This window comes from Brienomyrus brachyistius, chromosome 16 (assembly GCF_023856365.1).
Source record: "Brienomyrus brachyistius isolate T26 chromosome 16, BBRACH_0.4, whole genome shotgun sequence".
NCBI classification, from domain to species: Eukaryota; Metazoa; Chordata; class Actinopteri; order Osteoglossiformes; family Mormyridae; genus Brienomyrus; species Brienomyrus brachyistius.
The window spans coordinates 20631028-20657550 of NC_064548.1; the positions used below are offsets into that span (position 1 = coordinate 20631028).

The following is a 26523-nucleotide window of genomic DNA, read 5'->3' on the forward strand; positions in this document are numbered from 1 at the left end:
TGAAACACGTGTCTCCCTGAACGGCCGTGTTTCACCGTAGGAGCCACAGTGACTTTATGTTTCATTTTTATTTGTGGCCTGTCCCTTTAAAGGGGCGGAGTTTCGTCAGCTCATTTCCATCACACCCAAAGCTAGTCTGTGTATTTCGAAGGTCCCAATTAAAGTGGGTCTGTGAAGCATGCAGGTGGCTCCTGTGTGTCTCCCACCCCCCACCCACTGTACATTTCCCAGGGGGACAATTAAAAGTTCTGAGAGGCAAGATACAGATTTCAGACATGCCGTCAAAAACATGGCTTTTGACACCGTTGTGTGAGCAGCACGGTCTGCACGCTTTACTACCCACGCTACTCACAGGCTCTTTAATAAGCATTTGCCGTGTTTGTTTGCACTACTTTCATTATCCATGCTATTGAGTCCTCTTCACGCAGACGCTTGCATAAAGTCAGCATGTATGTCACCCCTCATTTTTTGGCTACCGGTGGATTGCAGTTTCATACAATGGATGAAGTGATTAAAATGTGATTTTCCTTAGAGTGCCACTAACCCCAGCGTTCATTTGATGGCGAACAAGCAAGAATGCATGTGAACGTTAAGTATTTAAAGCTAGTATTAGCTACAGAGGAGTTGATTTCTGGAAAACTGCGGTATATATATCCGCAGACCAGCTGTAAGCTCATGCGTTCCGTACTGGATAAGTGTACTGATGGATGAATGGATTAGAAGCTGTCCATGCTGGTAACAGAGCCTTTGTGAGTTCTGTCCTGCTGATCCAGCTGTACATTCTGGGAGGTGCTGTGCACTTTGACCACTTTAATGATTGACTGTCTTTTAAGTCTTTTAAATCCCCCTGGGAGATTTGTACCTTTCCGCGCATTTAGAGCTGTTTTGAAATGTTCATTAACCGTTTTTACGGTGATAATGGAATAGACCGTTTATGGCAGTTTATAAAATACTTTGCAAGTGGGGGGGGGGGGGGGGGGGGGTGGGCTAGGCAAAGCTTTACTTGGGAGGCCCCCTTACTAAAAAAATAGTAAAGGTAATTCAGGGGCCCTAGGCAACCACCTCTTCTGCCAACAGCTAGAGCTGGCCCTGAGTAGGCAAGTACAGTAGGTTAGGGCCCTGCAACATTTCAGTAAAACCAGCCTCTTTGAGTATGAGATAATTGGAAGATAATTGGATTGGCCTGAGCTGGGGCCCCAATATGATGCACTTAATGTCTGCTACCAGGGTCAACAATCAGCCTTTTCATTTCTTCCAAATTTGTTCTCTAGAAGCTCTGTAGATAATTAGCTCGCTTTCTTTTTTAAAAACATTGTCCACAATTTATTTTCGTATCCCAGAACCGGCTTCACCAAAGAGCTTATAATTTTCCTTTTCAAATTGCCTTTCTTTTCTGGAAGGCTCTTTCATGAGACACCTGGTCCCATTATTGTCTAGCTTTGTGACAATAACCATATTTCAGGCTCTTAAAGAGCTACATTCACTGCTGGGTTGTATGCTGTAGTCACTGCTGTTGCATGTTGCACTGTCGTTCTGGGTGAATGCCACTGCATCCACTGTATACCAGTGGACCTGACTTGACTATTGAGAGCACAGGTGAATCACGTGACACCACGGTGAAATACCAGCTCTGTGCCTAATTTGTCATGCAGGGTTGCATGGACAGTCTTTTAGAAAATAAAAATGAATAACAAATGAATAAAACGAGTGAAGCTGGGGGGTAACTTCGCCAGGCATCTATCCCCCAGATAGCGCCCTTCATCTCTATGTGTCTAACAGCACAATGGAAAATGTCGTTCAGGTCTAGCATACATCCAGCTTCCCGTTAAATGGTGCAGTTTCCATGTTGCCACTGGGCTGTCGGGCCTCAATAGATACGTGTATTAGTGATCACCTATTTACACTATAAAGACCAGTATTTGCTATGGTGCCCTTCAAATATAAGGTAACACTTTTCTTTAACTGCACCTTCGTAATGCCTTTATAATGCATTCATAGAAGAAAATCCTAACATGCCTTATCAGCTGTAATACATTAATATATACATTATAATATATACATTAAATACATTAATAGCAAACATTATAATCATATAAAGCTCTTAAAGTATGTTACAATGTTAAGGTGTAATTGCATGCTGCTTGTGAATGTATTATGAAGGTGCACTGAATATTGTATGAATACTTAAAAAATGCATTATGAAGGTGCTGTTAATTCAAAGAGTTATAGGATTGCCAGCTTTCACGCGTCTGGTGTAACACTCATCCTTTCAGACCCTCACACTCATGCAAGAAAACTTCTAACAAACCTGTATTATTCCATTATAAACCTAAAATTAGCTACATCGAAAGCGTTTAAATGTAAATCCTACAGACTATTTTCAAGGTAATAAAACTGTTACAAACATGAAGACTTGTCTTGAATTGAAAATCTCACTCCAGCCAGCTGAGCAGAACCTGGCCATTACCAAACATGTCACTTTATATTTTACATGAATGTCAGTTTATATTTTACTGTATTGTTGGGATGCAACAAGTCTGATGTTGTGTAAAAATAGTTTGCAGAAATCAATCAAAGGAAAAGTCTGTTGGAACAATAAATGTTAATTACTGAAATGTCAACAGGTTGAGATTAGTGGAGTATTTAATCATCAACCAAAGTCACAAAACATTAACAATCTGAAGACAGATGTGCCTTTCGCAAAGCATACTGTAGCTCTACTTTGTTCCTCAAACCAGATGTCTGAGCCCAGGGTACTACTGGGCCACTTATTTGTTTACTAGAGAGCATGTTCTCACCATTATTATATGAGCAAAGGCTCATTTTATCACACCCACTCTGCATCTTTGTCACTGAACCAGACGATCCTGTCCTCTCCGAACCTTGCGAAACACACGTGGTGATCTTGTTGATCAGGATCAGTCTTGTGGGCAGACTACCTGCATGGTGAAGAGCTGGGTTCAGCTACAATGCACATGAGCAAGAGGCATGAGTAGGAGGGCCAAGATGAGCATCAGCTTTGGGAACGTGGGACCTCACGCCTGCAGCACCCACTAAAATTACACTGATTGTTTGCTATGCATGTCTGTTCCAATGCTTTCATTGAACTCCAGTCCTAGGGCACATTTTCATTTGTTCCAGTAAAGCTCCTTTTTAATTACTTTTTTTTCTTAATGGAGCTGTTGACTGATGATGACTTGGTTTTAATTGCAAATGAAATGCTGGATGATGACTGTCATTTTCAATCGTGTTAATATAAATGTGGCCATTCTTATTTAAAAACTTTCACAGGTGTCTTTCTCTTAATGAAATATGCACCCGTTAGCTGATTCATTTTGAATCTTATCAGGATAAATTAGTATTGAGAGTAATTAAGCTTAATCAATTATTTATAGGCAAATTAATTACCCAAGAGCTAAGAATGGCAAAGTAAAAACAGATTAATGTAAATCATTTACACATGACTGCATTAAGGGCCAAATGTCGGAGTGACACAGTGACTCAACCCCCTCCCCCAATTTTGTGCATGCGGGCACTTTAGAATTTTACTTTCACCTTTACATACATACCCAGGCTTTTACATGAAGTTTATTTAATAATAAGGAATGATTTTACAGAATCCATGAATGACATATTTAGGTAAACACGGTTCGCTGGTCAACTGCAATCCTTCCAGTAACTTATTCAAAACAGACAAACAGAAGGTTAATTAATTAGACACTCTGCTGGAATGCTGACTAGCAGAATCTGTGGCCTGTGAGGTTGGCAGCTTCACCCCACTGTCAGTTTGTTTTTCTGAAATATCACTACAAGCTAAAAGACAAAAGAAATGAAAAAACAATAATCTACAACCCTTCCTTGATGGACGAAGTGTTGCAGTCTGTCAGCAAAAAGAGGGAGATGGCATGGAAGGGTGGTCAAGAAAAAGCTTGTGGTGTTTAGGAAAAGCCAATGTTGTCTGCATACTGTCATAATTACTTGGCTGAACCTTTTCTTCATGTGGACTTCATGTGACCTGAGAGATATCAGAGGGTTCTTGCACATACCATCAGCTGGGCTAGAACTGGATGCTCCAGGAAGGTGATAATCTGAAACATCTATCTGTCATGCTTCTTAGTTCTTAGAAGCTATATGAAGCAGTAGGTTATTGCTGCAGTGTGTGGTCTCTGTGTTCCTAAAATGAATGCATAGCATCTTGAAACATCTCAAAAACAGAGTTGGATCGTTCAGGTCAATAAAGTAAATATCCAGACCAGTTGAGTACTGACTGTGACTCTTTATACTCAACTGGTTGGTTGGAACAAAATCTTGGTCTGAATTTTTACTTTATCAACCTGAAATATCTACCTCTGTACAAAAAAATAATTAAATTATGAGGGTAGTCTTCCAGAAGCAATAATTTTTTAGCGGCCAGAGATGTAATCATCACCATCTGAGATCTCAGACACTTTCATAGATTTGAGGGGTCTTTTCCATCAGACATTTTGACAAACCTCTGTTCCATAATAACAATAAAGCGGTTTTATCCTGTGGAATTTCTGTTGCATGCCTCTGTTACATTATCCCACTGTGCTTATAAATCCTGGGATAAATACCTTTTTATTTCACTGTTTCCTTCCCTTTTCACATGATGCAATCAGTCTGCCTGTCAGCTGAATAGCAGCCTTGTCTGATCAGATAATGTGAGTGTGAGTGAGGCCTGCACCACAGGCAGAAGCAGAGAGCTGCTTTCTGCGGCCAGGACTCTTTAGCGTCTGTCAGTGTATTTTACCTGTTAAAGTCAACTTCATAGAGGACTGTGCGAGCACAGTGTTTCACGCTAATGCGGGGCTCATCAATACAACTTTACAATTTTTTTTACAAAAAAATATTGAACCTCCTTTCATGACATATTTAAGAGAGATGATGAGAAATGAACACGTGGTGTGTGGTTGCGGGGGTTGGGTCTCCATTCCTGAGAAGAGAAGGTCGCTGGTTTAAAGTCACAGAGGAATAGTCATGTTTCGGTCCTGAAATACCCTAGGGTTGCTGAGTAAACTGCCTGACCCTGTCCTCACATCCCAGACTTTGCTTTGAACTGTGTGTGTGTGTGTGTGTGTGTGTGTGTGTGTGTGTGTGCGCTTGGGGGGGGGGGGCTTCATGTATACATTACGTTATGGGGACCAAATATCCCCATAATGTGATAAGAACCTGCTATTTTGACGTTGTGGGGACCATTTTTTCAGTATCCACAAGGGGAAATTCAATTTGATAAAAATACGTCACTGTAATAAAAATATTAAAAATTCCAAAAGACTTTTTTTTGGTATTTTGTTTGGTTACTTATGGTTAAGGTGAGGGCTGGGTTGGGGTTAAAGATGTCCTTGTTGGGATTTGCCCATAGAAATGAATGGATGGTCCCCAAAAAGATATGAGTAGAGGCCTGTGTGCTACCACACAGCCCTATGGAAACATAAGGGGAGACTCCCAGGAAACCTCTGTCCCATTCTACTCACACAGCCCCCCAGACCAGACAAATAAAACAGGACTGTCTAAGAAGCATGAGAATGGTGTATGGAGAGTCCTCACAAAGATATGAATACAAACCTGTGTGTGTGTGTGTGTGTGTGTGTGTGTGTGCGTGCATATATCTACACAAATACACAAGATGTGATATATATATATATATATACACACACACACATATATGCAGGATGGGATATGCAAAAAGGATTGTGATGTACCTGTGCTCATACTTGTGAAAATGGCAAATAAAGCATCAATTCGCTTGGTGGAGCTGCCGCGAGGTGGGCTGTCTGCCTGCTTTGTACATTTGCAGCCTAAGGTTCTCTTAGGCAGCCTGCATACAGATTGTCGACGGCCAGATGTCTTCAGATCCCGACTCTGCTTCCCTGGGTGCTTGGTTGTTCGCTTCAGGTCATCATGCTGGTGAGGGCTGCATTTCCGTCTCAGCCTGAGGTATTTTTCAGACTAAATCAGCTACTCCTACAGGATTTGACTCTCTGTATCTCTGGCCATTTTTTTTTATTCTGCTCTGGTTTTGCCTCCTGCCCAAATAAAATTATCTCCAAAACAAGATCCAGCGAAGGTCATATTTCACAGTACGGATGGTCTTTCCTGAGTGCTGCCTTCCCTTCCCGCAGTATGTCACGAAAATTGAAAAGCTCTTTAAAAACGACCAGCACGTGATGTCACACCTCATGAAAAGGCCATTACTGTACGATTGACCAAATTAGCGGCATTCCTGAGCTCCCCAAAAAGGCTGCAGCATGCAGTGTAATCCTGTTTCCGGGACACATCTTAGCTGCGACTCTCTGTTGCTTGAAGCAACATCGCTTCATTGCTTTGCACTAAAAGTAAATCTTAAAAAGTGTGATGGCACAGAAGTGTGGCGTTCGACAGCTCAGCAATTCCTGGGGGGGGCGGGGGCCTCCTCGCTCCTTCAAGTGTTCGGCACTCTGCCTTTTCCTGTTCTGATGAAATCCTCAGCGCATTCAAAGGGAATCAATATGTATCACAATAAACGCGGTAAACCAACCGGCGGAGACCTTGACAGCGCCTGTCACATTATTCTGCTCCACCGGCCATTATGTGATGTCAATCCGAAAATGAAGCGTCACTTAGAAGAACCTGGAGGCTGAAAGATTGTGGTTATATAAGTGATCTATTAGTCCATTCCGATATGCAGCAGGCGGGAGGTCACTAAGTAAAATGAAGAGCTCAGTGCATAAACGGCAGCCGACCGGTGTCGCAGTGGCTGGGCGGCACAGACCTGAAAGCTCTGTGCTCATGTAACAGCAAAGGGTCACCTGCTGTATCTTTGCCCACCAAAGCTGAAAGTGTCCTTTGCAATATCCAACCATCTGAAGGTTAAGTTGTGTAATATTCTGTTAAAAAAAAATCCCAAGAGGTTTTTAAAAGAAATAAAAAACAGAAGAACCCATATGGAGGGCATTCCCTCACCTGTGCACTGAGCATTTTGGGATAGGCTCTAGAATCACTGTAACCCTGGACTGGATAAGCAGTTAGATGGAAAGATGGTGGTATTCTTTGGATTTCAGGAATGTTACGTTTCAGTGTCCAGGATTGTTCCCAAATGCTTAGCAGTTATGGTAAAAGAAGAACAAGATGGGAAATTTCGACTAATGTTTTTATGCAGCAAGAGCAAAATGTTCCGGAAAATTCTGCCTGGAACATGACCCATATGTTGCATTTTGCATGCCCGACACACATCGAGTGGCAGCTAAAGGAGAGGCCGCAGGAAATATATACTTGGTTCTTCGTGTAGGAAGTACCTGACTTTATCCAAGCGTGTGTGAAAAACCAGTCAGATGTGACTGCGGGAGTCTGGGGTGAGGTTCTCACTGGCACTGGGCAGCCGGGAAGGCCAAGTGACAGCTGGGCATCTAGAGGGGCCCGTCAGAGTGGCAGCAGAGGGGTAGTGGCAGCATGTCAGAGCTGCTCTGAGCACGTCGATGAGGTATATTGACAGAGAGGACTTCTTGGTCACGTGGTTCAAAGTTCAGTCTAACAAGGAGGACTCTGTAAGTCATTTACAGATCCCTCCGCAGGAACTGCTGTCCTCTCTTGGGGGTGCCGTGACCCACATTTCACCAAGCACTTAATCACTCAGGTGGAAAAATGACCTGCACGTGCTCAGATCCGGGAAGGACCGCGACCGGGGAATCCTAGCCTGGACCGTTACTGTGACAAGAGGCTAAGAATATGACACCCCACCTTTCTGACTCATTTGACATGTTACACCCTTAGGACTGTCCTTCACTTTGCACCTGTGTGGGTCACGTATAACTAGCTCTTCCCCCAGGTGTGAGACTCTGTGACTAGATTTTATAGAATGGGTCTACTTAAAGATCCATCCATCCGTCCATTAAAAATGTGAAAGGATTACATTTCAATTATTCATATGAAAATCAGTAATGCTGGCCATAAGAGGAAAGAGCTGTCACAACGATGACTATATATAGTCAATACTTGGGGGGGGGGGTGGAGTGTTGTACTGGGGGGTTGTTACATTGCTGCTTGTGACCTCTGGGATGATTGGCAGACAGGTGATTGTCTGGGGGTGGAGATGCCTGGGGGCGCTGAACGATGTCTATGGGCGTGTTTTTAAAATGAATGCTGCAGCCTGTGAGAGCACTAACTTAGAGAAAGACTTCCTCTTATCAAACACAGCAGGATTTATCGAAATCCAATACTGTCAGGATTCTAAAAGGCTGGCCTGCACACAGCAAAGGGCATGGGTCTGCTGTGAATACTCCTCGCTTTCCGTTGGGATTTACCTTTCCATGCCTGTTGCATCCCATTGAAACTGTTATTAAACATTAATAAAATCAATTTGAGAACATGGTTAGTTAGTGTGCTTTGCCTTTAAATACTCCCAGCTGGAAATTTTATCGCTAACATTTATTTGCTACTTTGCAACATGTCGGAATTCACAAAGCAACATATTTCCCATAACATAAGGATCAGGAAAAGAAACATGCTGCGGAAAGGATAACTAAAAACTCAGGATTATATTAGATGAAGGATGTCTGCATGGTTAAATATGTGATATGAAGGATGCCTGCTTGTTTTATGTAAGATGAAGGATGTCTGCTTGGTTTATGTGAGATGAAGCATGACTGCTTGGTTTATGTGAGATGAAGGATGTCTGCTTGGTTTATGTGAGATGAAGGATGTCTGCTTGGTTTATGTGAGATGAAGCATGACTGCTTGGTTTATGTGAGATGAAGCATGACTGCTTGGTTTATGTGAGATGAAGGATGCCTGCTTGGTTTATGTGAGATGAAGGATGTCTGCTTGGTTTATGTGATATGAAGGATGTCTGCATGGTTAATATGTGATATGAAGGATGTCTGCTTGGTTTATGTGAGATGAAGCATGACTGCTTGGTTTATGTGAGATGAAGGATGTCTGCTTGGTTTATGTTAGATCAGGGGTGGCCAGTCTTATTCGCAAAGGGCCGGTGTGTATGCAGGCTTTTGGGATAAGCTTTAAGTTAGCCGTTCAAACCTAGTCGTGAGGACTTTTCAGCCAATCAGTCCTCTAATTAGTAATCTAATTAGGGAGTTGCAGTGAAAAACTGTATACACACCGGCCCTTTGTGGATAAGATTGGCCACCCCTGTGTTTGATGAAGGATGCCTGCTTGGATTATATGTGAGATGAAGGATGCCTGCTTGGTTTATATGTGATATGAAGGATGCCTGCTTGGTTTATGTGAGATGGAGGATGTCTGCATGGTTAATATGTGAGATGAAGGATTCCTGCTTGGTTTATGTGAGATGAAGGATGTCTGCTTGGTATATATGTGAGATGAAGGATGCCTGCTTGGTTTATGTGAGATGAAGGATGTCTGCTTGGTATATATGATATTAAGGATGCCTGCTTGGTTTATGTGAGATGGAGGATGTCTCCTTGGTATATATGATATGAAGGATGTCTGCTTGGTATATATGTGAGATGAAGGATGCTTGCTTGGTTTATGTGAGATGAAGGATGTCTGCTTGGTATATATGTGAGATGAAGGATATCTGCTTGGTTTATGTGAGATGAAGGATGCCTGCTTGGTTTATGTGAGATGGAGGATGTCTGCTTGGTTAATATGTGATATGAAGGATGTCTGCTTGGTTAATATGTGAGATGAAGGATGTCTGCTTGGTTTATGTGATATGAAGGATGTCTGCTTGGTTTATATGATATGAAGGAGGCCTGCTTGGTTTATGTGATATGAAAATAGTAGTAAATGGATGATGGATTTTAATGATGTTTTGATGATAATGATTATGGAAGTTTACCAAGTTCCAGTCTGTATTCCTGCTATTGTTATTTTGTAAATAATAAGCTTAACAATGAGTTCAGATATCAAACATTCTACATTACATATTTTATTGTTTGATATTAACTTGATTATAATATGACTTCATTTGAATGTCATTATTAGAAGGATGTGTTTTTTTCATTGTACTTATTTTTTATAACACATAAAAAGATTTTTGTCTTCTAATACAGAATCCCTCCTTGGTAAAATTTAGTTCGTATTTCAGAACACAACTGTCAGTCTGAAAATGCTGCTGGATTTCTGCACACTGCGGTATGGCGGGAGCCGTTGGTGTGCGGCAGCAAGTGCAATGGGTTCACCGGGGCTCACTGGAGATAAGGGAGGTCGCTAGGAGAGCGAGGGGCTCTAATTCCCGGTGGGAATTGATGAATGCTCCCATGAATCTGCCCACACAGTCGCCGTATGGTTCAGCCAGATAGGCTTCTGGCCTGAAATCCCGCCAATCCCACTATTCTGAGCTTTGCTATCTGGACCGAGGTTCCCAGACCTGCACCCGGGTGCAGAATGAACACCTCAGTGGTCACTCATTGACTGACTAGTGCAGAGATTTAGATTTTTCTCCACAGTTGGCTCTCTCACTTTCTGGAGGAAAAGCATACAGATCATTATAAGGACAGTGTCTTGTTTTCGAATGTAATTTATGGAAGATGAGGGCAGTAAGCAGGAAGCAGTGGTGTGATAGCTTGGTCTAGTCTCTCATGAGAGCTGTGCTGTTTCCAAGAGTAATACTTAATAATACCAGCATTGTGACCTTGGACAAAATTCTCCAAAAACAAGTCTAACAAGCAATTTTTACTTTTGAATTATATTTGGTAAGTCAAGGATATTTGATACTGTTGTATATTATTACATTTCTTTATATCAGTTATATTAAGGCATTTCTCATTAAAGCTTTGCCTCAGGGCATCCCCAGTCCTGTGTCCCATGCTGGCCCCTGAAGACCCTGACTAGGATGTGTGATCTGAAATTGGGTGGATGGATGGATGAATTTAGCACTTAATTTGGCCAAAATTATTTAATAGGACATTAAGTGTGCTCAACAAACCTTAATTTAATAAACGGATGGATGAATTAATGCTGCTCATTCAACAATATAAAGGGCTTAAACCACACTAGATTTCTACAAATGAGCTCAACTCACTATGGGCAAAATGGCCTTCTAATAATGAGGAAGAATCTTCTAGAAGGACGAGCAGCCTGCGGTGTCTTCTCGAAGCAGAGCCTGAGTATGGCGGCGCAGCCCGCTGGGCTATTGCTAGGCTGAGGGCCTCGTTAATTAATGACTATCAGGTGTCGCAGAGGCAGGGCGCCGGGTGTCCGCGTTCGCAGCCGAATGTCCTTCTGCGAGTAATGAAAAGCCATCTTCCCCCCACGTTATCTTCAAATAGACACAGGCAAAGCTGGCCACCCCTTTTCCAGCTGCTGATAAAACAGAATAATGCCGCTGACCTTTTCTCCTGACCTTTATATTAGAGGGTGGCCACATTTTTGGGGCGATTACTTCAAAGAAAAACGTTCACACTCACAGTGGAAAGGGATGCACTGGGGGAAGCGAGTATTATACAAGCGAAACATAAAAACATGCTTTTACATCCAGAATGTCCGCCTCTCACATAACAAAAACTGATTTCCGCTCTCTTACATTGTGCATCCTACTCAAGCAAAATATACATCTGTCATTCTTTAAAAGCATTTTAGATTACATCACCATCTACCTTTACGAGAAACGGAGAATTAGAGATGAGGAGTGGAGTAGCATGCTCCCTTCTGAATAATACAAGATACATATCCATCACTACTAATGCAACCTCCAGTATATGCTAGAGGCTTTGGCTCTGTGACGATGAAAAATCAGGAAGTTTTCCAGGCAATCTGACATCCTTTAGACTGCCAGGACAAATTGCTTGCTTTGTTCTGTGTGCATATGAAAATCCTCACGAGGCCAGGTAAATAAAATTAAACTGGTATAATCTGTGGAGAGATCTCCTTTTCAAAGATGTCAAAATGGAAATGAATGCACAGCTGCAATCCACATGCAGTTTAAATTGCTCCAATGCCTCTTCGATAGCCTCACTGATAATTTCTGAATGTTCTGAAGTATTTCTCTGATGGTTGATGGTACAGCACTCAGACCAGTTAACCATTTCTTGACCATACGACTGGCTTCTGTTTATCCTGCAGAATCAGAGGTCGTGTACAGGAACCGGGATGGTGACGTCCTGAAGTTCAACGTGGCCACAAATGAGACTGACGTTCTTCTGAGAAACAGCACATTTGTAAGTTACTTGCAGTGTATAAACACCCCCCGCCCCCCCCCCCCCCACACACACACACACACACACACGCACACACGCATACCCTCCAGTTAGGATGCCCCAGCCATGACCGCCGTTAACTCATCGTTGGTAATCCGGTGTGTTTCAGGCAGATAAGTGAATCAACATGTTTTTGGATGTACTTGGTCTAATCACTCAAACTCTTTGGGATTTCGCATTGTGATAATCCTGGCCACTTAGACAGAAAGGATTTCCGCTACCATTTGTTGCATAAGCACATGTGAAACTCTCTGAAATTAATTTCTTAAGTTCTTTATTCAGTTATCTCAGACAGCACAGATGCATCCTAATTCAGTGTGACATGATGTTTGAGGGCTGGAAAAAGTGTTGCAAAGGTCACCTAAAAGCTTACTCCTCATCCAAAAAAATCTTATTAGTATTAAGTTGATTTAAACAATGGGGGGAGGAATTTTTTATCTAAATTACTCAGAAAATGTCTCAACAGTCAATAGGTCAATGTTTCGATTTCAAGGATATTTGAGTAAATCTGCATAAATTTTATCTAACACAGACAGACGAAAAGTCCTACACATCACCCTGAGACAGATGATGACAGATGTCAGATGAATGAATGACTGAGCAGCTGACAGTTAGCAGGACACGATTTTACTGGAATAGCTTATTAATTAACCCAGAGTGAATTTTAAAGATGTTCCCTGCCTGTCACACTATGCTCTGCTGGGGTCCTTAATACACCACAGTGTATAAATCACCAAACGTTAGAATTCAGTGCTTCCTGGAAAATTAAACACCACTTAGTAATATTAAGTATATACACAGCCATGGAATTTCAGAAGTCTAGTCGTGCGATAATGTGGTTATTGTGATGGAGGGCGAGGAGATACATTCCGCTCTCTTACATGGAGTCAAGGAAAGAACAAGGGGGGAAAGAAGGTGAAGACAGGAGAGAGAGAGGGAGAGAGAGTGAGAGAGACCCAGAAAAGAATGAACTGAAAATGAAGTAAGCAGAGGAGAGAGGAAGAGAGGTGTCCCACCTGGGCGCGGTGTTGACGAGGATCCCTGACTGCTGAAGGTGCCACAGATGGATTAATCACTTAGGGCTGCACTTAAGAGGCTCTCATCTCTCTCAGCAGGTTAAATAAGCGTAACCCTGAGGTCTCCCTCTAGTCAATCCACGTCCTGATTGGCTGCATAGGCTGCAGAACCAGGGAGCATTGTTAAGATTTCCATGAAGAACAATCATTTAAAAACTGGCTAAAAATAATTTAAGCATTGTGTAGTGTGTAGTGTTCTTCAGAATCCTTTTACAGGTTGGAATCCATTCAACAAAGCAACAGAATCATGTCAATTCAGGCTAATAATAATAATAATAATAATAATTATTATTATTATTATTATAATAATAAACAGACTGATCATTAACAGGCTAATAATAATAAGCTGATCATTAATGTACTAACAATTTTATGGACCTGACACCAGGAATCGTTCTTTTTGGTGCTAGCGGATAAGACACTAATGATGAGTATGATATGAAACCGAAAATGCATTACGGTAAAAATCCCTGGTGTCCTTATCTGTTTACTGAAGGATTTTCCCATCACTATACTGTGGATTTTTTAGTGTTCTGATATCTGCAGAAAAGTGAAATCAAGTGTGAGGGATGTTCTCGCACCAGATATAATGTTCCTTCATGTATTTAGATTTATTCTTAGCTAAATACCCTCATGTTACATGTAAATGTAACAAACTGAAAACTTTCTGAAGTGTTTTATTTTCTCTCTTTTTAACATATTTGAAAGATAAATGCTTGCAGTCACACAAGTATCTTGTATCCTTATCTTTCAGGTTGCTTTCAAAGTCGCAAAATACTCCATATCCCCAGACATGAAATATGTGCTTTTTGCCTACGACATTAAGCAGGTGAGTCCTTTTTTATAATGAGGTTACTCTGTCACACATGAATTTTAGAATTTTATAATAGCTATTCATATGGTGAAATCCTTATTTCTGAACCAGATTATTTCATATTCCAAACTCGATTTAAGCAAGGGGCATTATATTTCTATGACAATCATCTTATTTAATTCACTTTATTTTGATTCAGTTCCCCTACAAAAATGATTGGCCCAGATTGCTTCGCTTAGAATGTAAGTTAAAAAACAATAAATGCAGAAATAAATATCGATGACGGTAACTGCATTGCAAGGAAACACAGTTCATGCCAGTGAGTTCACTGACACTTCACAGCTGAGGTAATACTGGAGAGGGGGGGCTGTCTGGGAACGTAAATGTGTCACAAGGTGGGTTTTGGGCTGGGTCTCTCCCTACGGTACTGTGTGGGTCATCGATGGGCAGGTTTGCAGCTGGCATCTGGGCTGTGACCAGGGGTGGACGTGCCAGTTTGAGTGGGGGGTTGTTACAGGAAGAGAGGGAAACAGCCAGGTGTTTACTACAGACAGACATCTGATACATTTCAATGCAGCATCATGAATGGAAGAATAGAGTTGCAGTGGGTAGACTTGGAATAAAAGGATTTACTGCTGAAGGTTTTGTGGACTTTGAGCATTATCTGCAGAAACGGCGCATCCTGAAATGCGGTATTCTACTCACTGCAGAAAATTCTTGTTCTGAAAAAAGGTTTTCTGCTCTGAAGTAACTGCATGCTCTGAAATGAGGTATTATGCTGTCTGCAATAATCGCATGTTCTGAAACGAGGTATTCTGCTGTCAGCAATAGTCGCATGTTCTGAAAATGAGGTCTGTTCCTGCAGAAATGAGGTAATCTGTTCCTGCAGAAATGAGGTATTCTGTTCCTGCAGAAATTGCATGTTCCAGATCTTGGTAAATTCAAGCTGTGATCATTTGAAAACTGCTTTTCTGTTTTTCTCATCAGATGGAAATATGGAAATTATAAGCCGGATCCAGATGTTGCTATTTTATCCTATATCCAGATGGTATTTTCAGGTAGTTTAAATAACATAAATTGTAAAAACTCAGATAAAAATTCAGAATACAATGTATGTGCATTTTCATTCTAGTTCATGTGCACATTTTCTATTCATTATGTAGTATTTTATATATTGCATTGAGATAAAACCGAAGTGCGAAGAATTTAGTGATTAATTGTCATTGTTGACACAATGGCAGAAATTGTGCAGCACATTAAACAGTTACAGGGAGGCAGGATTATGCTACGATGAGCCCGTAAATAAAGAGCTCAGTTTTTGGATGCTGGCATCCCTCAGAAATAGATGAAGCCTAAGGTTTAGTGTTTGTCCTGTTGCTATGTCTCCATGATTATCCTCGTCTCTGAAATTAGCCCATGAATAGGGAACCCTCTCCGTCACTCGCAAGGTCACGCCCTAGGAGTTCATTCATGCTGCTGATGAACGGCGGGTTAAAAGAAGAGCACCGGATGTGCGATTAATGACCGTCCCTGCGGGCTGGATTTCTGCATGCGGCTGCGTCATTTATTAGACGCTGTATTATTTATTAGGCAATCTGCTTAGAGGGAGGAAAAAAAACATGCGGAAAATGTCGAGGTACTGCTCATCTGTCCTGAATTTATATTCAGCCTCCAAAATTTGGTGGTAAATGAATTACAGGATGAGTTTGTTCAGTAGACATGGCCTGTGGCTTGGACTCATTAATAAAACAGAGGCACGTGGCTGGGCACAGCAGCCCAAATGAACAGAGAGGCCCGATAGGCTGAATCATTGGGGATAAATGAAACGAATGGCACCTTCAGATGCGAGATAAGAAAAGGGGAACGAGACCGCGGTTGGGAGGCAGGATTCATCACTGTGTTCTGTGACCTTTGCTATCGTTTGTCCAGCAAATAGTGATTCACCCCCCAGTCAATCTAAGAATAGAGCAGAACACCTGCCTTTTGTACTCAGTTTCCGCTGAGTGTTTCAGAGAGAAATGCCATCCTTTCAATGAGATTCTTGAAGGTATTATCATTTTTACGACGTTTGTGACCGCGGATGCCAGCTAGCGATGGATACACATTTAGCACAGAAGCCCTGCGTTGGGTTGTAGCTGTTGCTACATCAATATTGATTTCTACTCACCTGTTTGGAGCCATGGATTGATGGAAATAAAGACTGAAAGGCAAGATTTATTTAGAGGACAGGGAGACATTTGTCTGAAAATGGCTCTGCAATTATGCTGAATAATGCAGAGAAGAAGGAGAGGCAGTGCCTCCTGAATTCTACTCAAGACCAAACTTTTGAATGACCATGTTTGGGTTTTTATCCAGCATCAGTACCCAATTCAGAGGCAGTTCCTCTAATGTGCCATATTGAGTGCCGCGTGGAGGTGTGCCATGAAAATGCAATGGTTAGGGTTTTGGCTTGGTGGCCAAGTGATTGTGGCAGTACTTAGCACTTAGAAAATATGTCTGTCTGTCTATCTGTCTAGCTATCATCTGCCTGTCTGTCTGTCTGTCTGTCTGTCTATCTATCTATCTATCTATCTATCTATCATCTGCCTGTCTGTCTGTCTGTCTATCTTAATTTCTATATGAACAAATTACATTTGATACACAGCATTACAGCAAATACTCTGAAATCCTTTGAAGCCTAACCCTTCCCTTTCGCCACTATACTGAACTTTGATGTATGCTTTGTTCAGCTGACTGCAGTGAGTTGCTCATCGCTTGAGTTAGATGGTCTTCAAAATGATCTGAGCTCTCTGAGCCTATTGATTAACAGGCTGGTAAAATTACAGACGGGTGAATTTGAATTCCCCGTGGATTATGAGCCGTTCAAGTCTCACATGTGAACTGACATGTGCTTGTTTTAGCTTAATTGGTTATGGATTTTATTTATTTCTTTTTAATCTTGTTATTGGGGGGGGGAAACATGAAAGCCAGGACCTATAATGACTTCACTGTCATCCATGATCAAAATGTTCTGTGCTGCCACTTCTGTTGAAGTAATCAACAGCTAACCAGCAGACCGGGTCAAAGAAAATGCACTTTTTAACAAGAAAGTAGCCCAAGAATCTATATTGAGCATTGCAGAGGAACGAGTCTCCAGGCTCCCCATTGTCATCGTCTGAAGTGTCCTTATTTTCATATTAAGGAGAAAGGAGGAAACTGTGACTAAGAGGGACGTTGGGGACAGGTCAGATAGGCAGGCAAGATGAGGCAGAATGGATGCGAGTCCTGATGTCCTCTGCCCCTCTGCAAAGGCCTGACAGCATATTGGTACTACAGCTCAATGCTTAATCATGCATCTCTATCTCGGAGCTTGTCTTGGAGATACAAGGCAAGCAAGCTCGAGCCACTTTGGCGAAATATCGGCCAGGCTTTATCCTATGTATCTCCCCCATCCATCAAACCAATTCCTGTCCCTAATCAGATCTGCATGCTTACTCTAAGAAGGTTGAATAAAAGTTCCCGGATCAATTCTCTGCTCTTCGAGAAGGTTGAAAAAAGATCCAAGTGAATGTAAAGTTAGTAGCTAAAAAAATAGCACAAAAGGACTGAGAGAACTGCCTTATGTAATTTCAGCTGGACATCAAGCGCTCTGAAAACTTTGCATTTAGAAGAAAAATAGGTCAGATTAATCGTCTCTGTGATAAAACAGCATGACCCTACAGCCGTTGCTTTAAAAGGGGAAACCACGGCCGTCCCCTTGATGGATTTATTAAACATAACGTTCAATTCATTCATGGGCTGAGAAAGAGATTAATTATTAGCTAGGTCAAGTAAAGGAGGAACATCTCCTTTGAAAATATCATTTAAGACCGAGCAAATATATCTGGCTGAGTGGAATTTATTAATGCAGGTTTAGAAGAAAATACAAGGGCATGATTCTCCATCTTAAGCAAGAGTTACATACTTTGGGACAAATAATTAGCATCGCTCTTGTGGGCTTTTGTTTTTACCAGCATTTAATTTCTGCACGGCTTGCTCGTGGTTGACAGGGCAAAGAAAACAGGTTGAAGAACTCTCAGAATAAAAACACAACTATTAATAGGGATTGCAGAGGGAAAACTAAGGGCAATTCAACACAATGCTAAAAACACACATAAATAATTAAATTTTAAAAGTAGGAGGCTAAAATCACACTGTTTACTGCCGCAGATCTTTTCATTAGCCTGTGATTATTTTCCTTAGGATACAGGAAGAAATGAAATGGAGTCAAATTAATCAAATGAAGTGAAATATCACTGGGTGGAAAGTGAGAAGGAAAAAGATGTTAGACTGGTTAAGGATAGTTTAGTATGACGGTGCTGCAAGTTCAGGGGACCATAACAAAGACCTAAAGAACCTTCTAGATGGTAGGGTGAATCTGGCCTGGGAGACTTCTGTCACGGCCGAAACGCCGGTGGGTAGAGTGGTGGTTGTCCGTCCTTGAACATAAGGACTGAGCAGCAGGTGTAAAGGCACACCTGTAGTCTTCGAGGAGAAGGATGTTCGAAAGTGAGGAGATCCTTGGAGGTGGCGCTCTGTCCTGAAAGCTATTAAGGCTGAACTGAGTCTCACCCTCAGCAAAGCAGTCTGTAGTCCAGGATAATGAGGCCAGCCCCAGAGCTAACGACTATTTCTGCAGCCACACAGCATCGGGGAGGGGGGTGGGACAAGACTGCTCTCCTTGGGGGCATCGATCTAAGTGCAAAAAGTCACACGCTGCTTGAAACTTCTCTTCAGTTTTCCTTCGCCGGTTTCAAGTCATTTTAGCATTTTTTTTTTGTCTGAACTTTACGTAAAAAAAGAATTCTGAACTTTCATTCTTTGGTTTCACTCTGCTGGCAAATCTGCAGTGTTTAAATTATCGAGGTGCTCTTGTTTGGCAGGCTAGAGAGACCCTTATCAAGCAGGGCAGACGGGTCAGGGCAGAGGAAAAGTTCTAAAACAAAGTCCATGAAAAGTCCTGAAATGAAATCACTGAACTTTCCGGGACGTGCTTTGAGCCTGTATTTGGCACCAGGGCTGTCATGTTATATTCTATAGAATTAAAACCCAAATTCCATTGTAAGCAGGGTGACTTAGGGGAGACAAACCCACCCGCTACGCTAGCCACTACAGCCCCTATTTCAGGGTCATCTCAGGGCCATTTCAGGGCCACCAAGGTCTAGCTACATCGCCATTCAGATATAGCTGTGTGTGTTCTGGTAGTTTACATCGATTAGCCTCTATGACCAGAATACGGCCCCTGCTGTGTGTGCAGCTATGTGTTAGTAAATTGCTGCTTGCCATTAATGCAGAGAGTATTTTGGCACTTTTGTACTGGGAGGGTGAAGGTCGCTGTGCCTGATGAGTAAAAGTACTGATCCGTTACCGGAACATTCCTCAACTGTGGTCACACTAATGCGTGCGCTGCATGGGGACAGGGGTTCATTCCACGTTGTCGCGTCACTGCGAAAGGGTTTGAACGCGTGCTTGGAAAGTATCCCGGTAGCAGATGTGCTTTGCTATGTTATGCTGTTGTTTTGCTGACAGAAGCCATAACCACAGCGTACCATCTCATTTTACATTCATGCCGTCGTATCTTCACAGCAGCAATGGCCTTTGCTCGGGGCTACACAGCAGGAAATTAGACTGCATCCGTCTGGTCCCAAACTAGATTCTGCACCTGCTGGACCTCAGCTGCCACTCGTCCGTTAATTTGTTTTAAAATCCAGAGTTTCTTGTAGTGATTTCCCGTCCTGCTTTCTTTTAGTGCGCCATTTCCATATTATCAGGCGGACTGCGTTGACTTGGGGCGAGCGTTAGCAGAATTCCGACGGCGGTCCTCTCTGAGTCACTGTAGCATCATGTGTATCTTGGCCAGAGCTGGAGTCAAACTACAGTCCTGAGTGCAGAGATGTTTTCAGACTTTGGCGTTTATTGGGTTTTGATTGAATCCACCAGGAGGATGGAGGACAAATTAGGAAAGAGAGCAGACGGGACAATCTCGTGGTTTGCATTAACCTGCCTAGCGGGCAGTCTCAGCAGACGTGGCGGGTGAATTGATAGGCCATCTATCTCATGCTATCATGGTTGGTAGCCGCCTTCTCCCCAGCTTGGTTCCTAGTTTCCCAGGACTATACATTATTCACCGCATGGGACTGAGGCCTTTTAGACTAAAAATGCTGGTTTTAATCCAGGCCATCTATCCATCAAGGAGTCCCTGTTGGCCTGATGTTGCGTTGCATCCTTGTTAGTCCAAACACATCACACATTCCTCTTGTCACTCCTTCTCTCTGGTAGCATTGTGTCCACATTTTCTCTTTGGAATGACAAGGTCATGGGATCCCGTGTAGCCTATTCGCAGTATAAATCACCTGCAGAGATTCAGAATGCCTTTGAAATACACCCGAAACCACAGATCATCTGTCATGCTAATGGCTCCATCAAAGTTCTGCTTCTAAGTCCCTCCCAACACAGGCATCTGTGTTCTGTCTCAAGGTCAATGTCGTATGTCCATTGAACACCCCCGCCTGCTTTAAATGTTAAAGAATTATAGCTAATTATTTTGTGAATAAACAAATATGAACCAAAAGCATTAAGTAACATACAGGCAGCCCCCAGGTTGCAAATGAGATCCATTCCATAAGTCTGTCTTTGGGTCAAATTTATTAAGTCGTAAAAGAATAGTGCAGTACATAATAATAATAATAATAGTAATAGTAATAATAATAACAATAATAATAATAATAATAATGAAATAGTTATTTGTAAAGTAACTACATACGCAGTACTGTACCTTGAGCTGATGAACCACTGAAACTGCACAATGTTTTCATGAGCCTTGAATGAGTGCATTCGTTATTATGAACCATTGTACAGTATGTAACCCGAATTTTTAATGTAACAGGCGACATGGTGGTCTGTTCTTAACCATGTGTAGCGCAGAAGTCAGACGTTCTTACCCCAGGGACTGTCTGAAATGCTTTTTCTTTCAGATAACATATACCTATTTATCCCATTTGAACCTGTTATCTTTTTCAGCTATGATCTTTTCATATTAAAATCTTGCCATTTCAGTCCCGGATGTGGCGGGACGTGTCCACCAGGCAGGGCCCCTGCCAGGGTAAACTGCAGTTGAAACCCACTGTGCAATTCAGACACGTATGCACACAAGATCACGGACAGACCTCCAGCTGTGCTTTCAGACTTTGCAGCTCACACTCTGTGGGGGGGGGGGGGGTGGGGGTGGGGGGGTTCTTACAGGTTTCCTCGCACGGCCTTTAATCCATTTTCAAGTAGGATTAAACATATGGCTCCTAGTGACGTCCAAGTGCATTTGCTCTCGTTTCACTTTATTCCAGCTGCCATGACGTGTTGTTATAGATAAACATCATGTATGTTGCTCTGCAGGCCGGGCGCTCTGTGGATGTGCTCGGATCTGCTGCTAACCTGGTGTTTTCTATTTTGTCTTCCCAGGTCTACAGACATTCATTCTCTGCCTCCTATATAATTTACAACATAAACACCAGGTAAGTTTCTCCTCCATAAGCAAATGGAAGTTAATGATTGTCTTTTAATGTTGCCTTTTGTTGAAGTGACACAGTCACCTTCAACACGACATGGTGGATTATGTGCATTTATTCAAGGCATTAAATCGGATTTCACTTCTCCTTTTTAATCACTTTTCGAATCTCGCAGTAGTTGTCAGTAATAAAAAATGGACTATCAGATATTTACCGTCCACTCCATGTGGTTATTATCTGCACGTTATTATTTGCACGTGCAATATTCCTCATGCCCGTTCAGAGACAGTACTACTGTGTAGCTGTGTGATACCACTGGTGTGATAAGATCCATGGATCTGCTGATAGACGCTCTGTACATTCGTCTGAGGCACTTAGCATGTGTATCTTTGTTCTGCTTTTACAGAGAGGTGCTGGAGCTGAATCCCCCGGAGGTGCAGAACTCTGTCCTGCACTACGCTGCCTGGGGACCCCAAGGCCAGCAGTTGGTAAGACGCGGCCCGGTGTGTCTGCTTAATCGAGGCGTGACGGAGCAGGCCGCACGCCCAGTGGAATTGGGCAGACTGAGCTGCAGCCAAATTACATACAGTAACCGTGACTAATATAAAAGAATAAGACTGGCCTTACCACAGTAAAGCTAGATGAGAAATCAGCAGCAGCTCTGGTGATTGGTACACAGAATAACACTGCAGAACTGCACTTACTGCAGGAAATAGAGCTGTGTGCTGATAGGACTGCTGGGTAATGGAGTTTTTTTTTTTGTAATTATTCCTAAATAAGGAAACCCCATTATGCTATTGCACAGAATATTTTTGTCTATTACAAAAAAACCTTTTTATGGTGGGTAATTATGAACAAAATTATAAAGAAAATATAATTGCTCAAAATGGCTGGAACACAATACAGGTCCTGGATTTCTGTAAATGCTTGTGCTGGATTATTACTGATGTTCCTCAGCTTTATGGCTCTTTAAGGTTTAATGACCTTTCCAATTATCCTTTAGAATTATGTTAATATTTTGTCCAAGTCTCTGTGCAGTTTGGAACCTCCAGAGTGTGTGTCTGAGAGTCCAGTAGCTTCCAGCAAGTTTTGACGGGTTAACGTGTTCCTGAGAGATGCCCTGTGGAGGATTTTTCAGGTGTTCTCCCACTGGCAAAGAGGGCAGTTTCTGAATTAATTCTTGGCTTCCATTTTATGCTAACATGTAGTCCATCCCCTGAATCCTGCCTGACTTGGCTGTGTAGCCAGAACACGGGACAGGTTGGCGTACCTGTGGGGTTGGTGCTGCTCTGAGGCACCTCCAAGGTGCCCTTGGGGTAACAGGCAGCCCCCGGCAAGCTGTACCGCTTCACTCGCCAATGAACTGAATGAAGAATCACTCAGGCAGCAAACTGAATGAGAGCAGTGACCAAAATCATTTCGCTATGTTCCGAAAGATATGCTCTGAAAGAATAAAGGAGGCTTCAATCTTAAATATCACCAAAAATACTATTCAATTCCATTAAATTCAACTTTATTTTCATTATAGTATACCAGGGCACACATATAATGATATAAATATTGGTATAGGTGCACATGTAATGGCATAAACATAGGTATACGTGCACATATAATGATATAATTCGTGCAAATTACTTTATGTAAAACAGATAATACTGTATATCTTCAAGGATGAAAGTGCAAGTGTACAAAATCTTGAGAGTATAAGGAGAATGTTTTGATGGTGAATGCAAACAATGCAGCTGTAGTTTGAATATTGCATTGTGCTATATGTCTAGAATTAATACTGCTTCTGCACATTGCTAAGTCTGGATCATGGCTGCCCCACGGACATTTACGTTTACATTGATTCATTTATCTGATGCTTTTATCTGAAGCAAGTTACAGTAGAGGGAAGGGTTGCAATTTATATGTGCCCCCGAGGTCTGGGTCATCCAAAGCTGCTGGAGAGCATTCATGTAGTGCCGGTACTTTAGCTGAAAGGGCATGTTACCCTTGTTTAAAGTGCAGAGAACTTTCATAAATTAAAATGCAATAAAATGAATAAAACATAAATGCTGGTATTGGAGAATAAACCCACTGTGGGCCTGACTGGAGTATTATGAAACCAGTATGCCAGTAAAGTGGCATGATTATTCTGCTGCATGCTCCACAAATGATGGCGGAAATTTAAAAAGCATTTCAAAAACAGAGCAAGATGACAAGCTTTTATTGCTCCTTTTAGCGTATTTTATTCAAGTAAATACAGTGGAGAAGGTTATTTTTGGAGGAGGATGGAGGAGATTCCATGATTTCAGATACAAGTGATTGCATATCTCCTTAGGACATTGCATTTGAATATCTGACTCGCCTGGTCATTTCACGAGTAAGAGCTGGGAAGAAAAACAGGAATAAACCCGGTCCAGTTTTTGCCAGATGATTGAGCCTCTTCCTGCAGACGTGCTGTTAATGGCCTGTGTGAATGTTAAAATAATTCATCAATGTGCCAGTGATTAATAAGGAGATTTCTTTTGGCCTGACTAGTCAATTACACAATGCAGGGGATCCTCTGAGTGCCAAGGGTGATGCATCTTTGTGCAGACTGATGGAGACAGCTGAATGCATGGCTTCCATTTAATCTGTGGATTCATAATTAGACACCCTTTTGTAATCTTTCTCTGTTTCAGCTTATTTATTTTGGAGGGAAGCTTTTTGTTGACAATCCAAAGGTTATAGCATCTTGGAAACCACAGTAAAAATTAAGCATGTTTATTATGGTTTATATTGTGATAAATCATGATCACCCATCAGAAAACAATTACCATTAGGATGCGAGCGGGCATGACAGATGTGGAGATTATTTAGAGAGCACTGAGCTGGAACAATTCAGGCTGCTTCATCCGGGAGGGTTGCTGATACCAGACTCTCCACTCAAGGTCACATCGCCGTTGCTTTTTATGATAATTGCTTTTCACAATTTGCCAGAATCAGTAAGCGAAACAAAAGCAAATTTGAAAAGAGCTAAAAATATAATGTGCCAACAAAAAACAAGGATAGCAGAGGTGCTCAGGTTGTCCTGTGCACAAATTGCTGTGATGAGCGAATGTTTGTAAGCCCTGTGGAACGGCTGGTATGCACTCATGGGTGTTTTGCATACACAAAAGTGTTCTGAGAGCAGAATGATAAATGACTGGTTTGGAACGATAACCACTCAGAATGTAGAGGAGGTGGGTCCAAGCAACTAGAGGAGGTGGGACCAAACATCTTCTACAATCTGATTGGTTATCTCTCCAAACCAGTCATTTTTCGTGCTGTTCTCAGAACATTTTTGCATGAGTAAAACTCCCACAAGCCGGGTATGCCCACAAACAGGCCTGAAATATGAAGTGATCCGCTGTCCTAATGACAGAAACTGATCAAATGCTCATCTGTATTTCTCCTTGTGTGAGGTCGATAGGCCATGCGCTTATCACTGCTTCCTCCTTTCTGCCTTGAATTATGAAACCTCTGCCTCAGGCTCCCCCTCACAAGCAAAACCGGTGGATCAGTTACTCAGCGACTTTCCTCATATTTCCATTTCTGAGAGTGAAAGGTTTTGGGGCGTCGTGCGGGACCTTATAATTGGGACTGTTCTGCCAAAAGTAAAAGCCAATTACTTGGCCAGATTGGTGGGAATCTGTGCTTGTTTTTGTGTGTGTGCTTGGACACGTGCGTGAAAATTTCAGTTGAAGACTATATGTTTATGTCTATATATGTGTTTGGTCTGGGAGTCATGGAGACTGTTCATTTTCTGTAGGAAAGAACTGTGTTGTGAATAAGAGTAGTAAACAGCAGAGACAGATTGAAAGAGAACAACAGTAAAGGTCTATTTTGTGCCAAAACAGGCATTATTTCTCATGGATGCCAAGTGAAATTGACCTAGAGCAGCAATTCTGAGCCTAAAACATGAACAGGATTTCAAAATCACAACAGAATGCCTGTGTGCTTGTGTTTTGTGTTCATGACCCCAGAATTAGGAATGTCACAAATATTCTTGTCCAGGTAAAAAGAAAAAAACTAATTCAGGAAGAGTTTCACTGATATTAAATTCCGCTTCCATTCAAACTGAGCTGAACCATAATGTCTGTCCTCAGTGATTATGGCTCAGCCTGAGCGAGGTAAGAGATACCAGGCAGGATTTAGGGGAAGGATAAGGAGCACAAAATCTTTTTTTTTACAGATATTTACATTAGTTAGAGGCACAAATTACTTCGGGTAACACTTTACTTAAAGCTGTTATCGATAACGTTTTATAACGTTCGGTATAAGAATTAATATTGCATTGCAGCATCTTCTATTGACAGTCATGAGGCATTATGGTGTTGATTATAATAATTCATGAGCTCCAATGAAGCTGTCATCTATAATGCACTATAGATACCTTCATGATGCACTATAATGGTCAGTATAAGAATTAAGGATGCTTTGTACTGCATTATGAAGGTATTCAAAGTGCATTATACTGTAGATGAGAGCTCCATAGAGCACTCATAATGCATTGTAATGGACAGTATTAGAATTAAGGATGCTTTGTTTTGCATTATGAAGGTATTCAAAGTGCATTATAGACAAGAGCTTCATAAAGCAGCCATAATGCATATTTACACTGTAAACCAGTGTAAATCAGTGGTGTGTTTGTTATTTATGCAGAAATCAGATAATTGTGGACAGCAGACTCAAACCCTATGGGCAATACAGTGTGCTGCTCTTTGAAGAACAAACTCTGAAGATGGCCTGCAGCCACCTACTGTACAATGTTAAAATATAAAAATGCAATTTATTGGCCCAGCTCCAGTGGATTAAAGCCGACATGGTCCACTGAGCTCAGCTCCTGCAGCCTTCGGTGCTCTGCTCTCCACAGATACTGACCTTCACCACCTTAATGTGGCACTATTCAATTATATGGGAACATTAAATTT

The 26523-nt window shown here is 41.9% G+C and overlaps 1 protein-coding gene across 2 annotated transcripts in view; it reads left to right on the forward strand.

Moving 5' to 3' along the window:
• LOC125710172 (inactive dipeptidyl peptidase 10-like) overlaps nucleotides 1–26523 on the forward strand; it is a 126498-nt gene that overhangs the window by 82837 nt on the left and 17138 nt on the right. For both annotated transcript variants that reach the window (XM_048979581.1, XM_048979580.1), the window contains 4 exons: nucleotides 12043–12137; nucleotides 14007–14081; nucleotides 21540–21592; nucleotides 21993–22074. In XM_048979581.1, the coding sequence (XP_048835538.1) occupies nucleotides 12043–12137; nucleotides 14007–14081; nucleotides 21540–21592; nucleotides 21993–22074 (305 nt within the window). The remainder of the gene's footprint in view (nucleotides 1–12042; nucleotides 12138–14006; nucleotides 14082–21539; nucleotides 21593–21992; nucleotides 22075–26523) is intronic.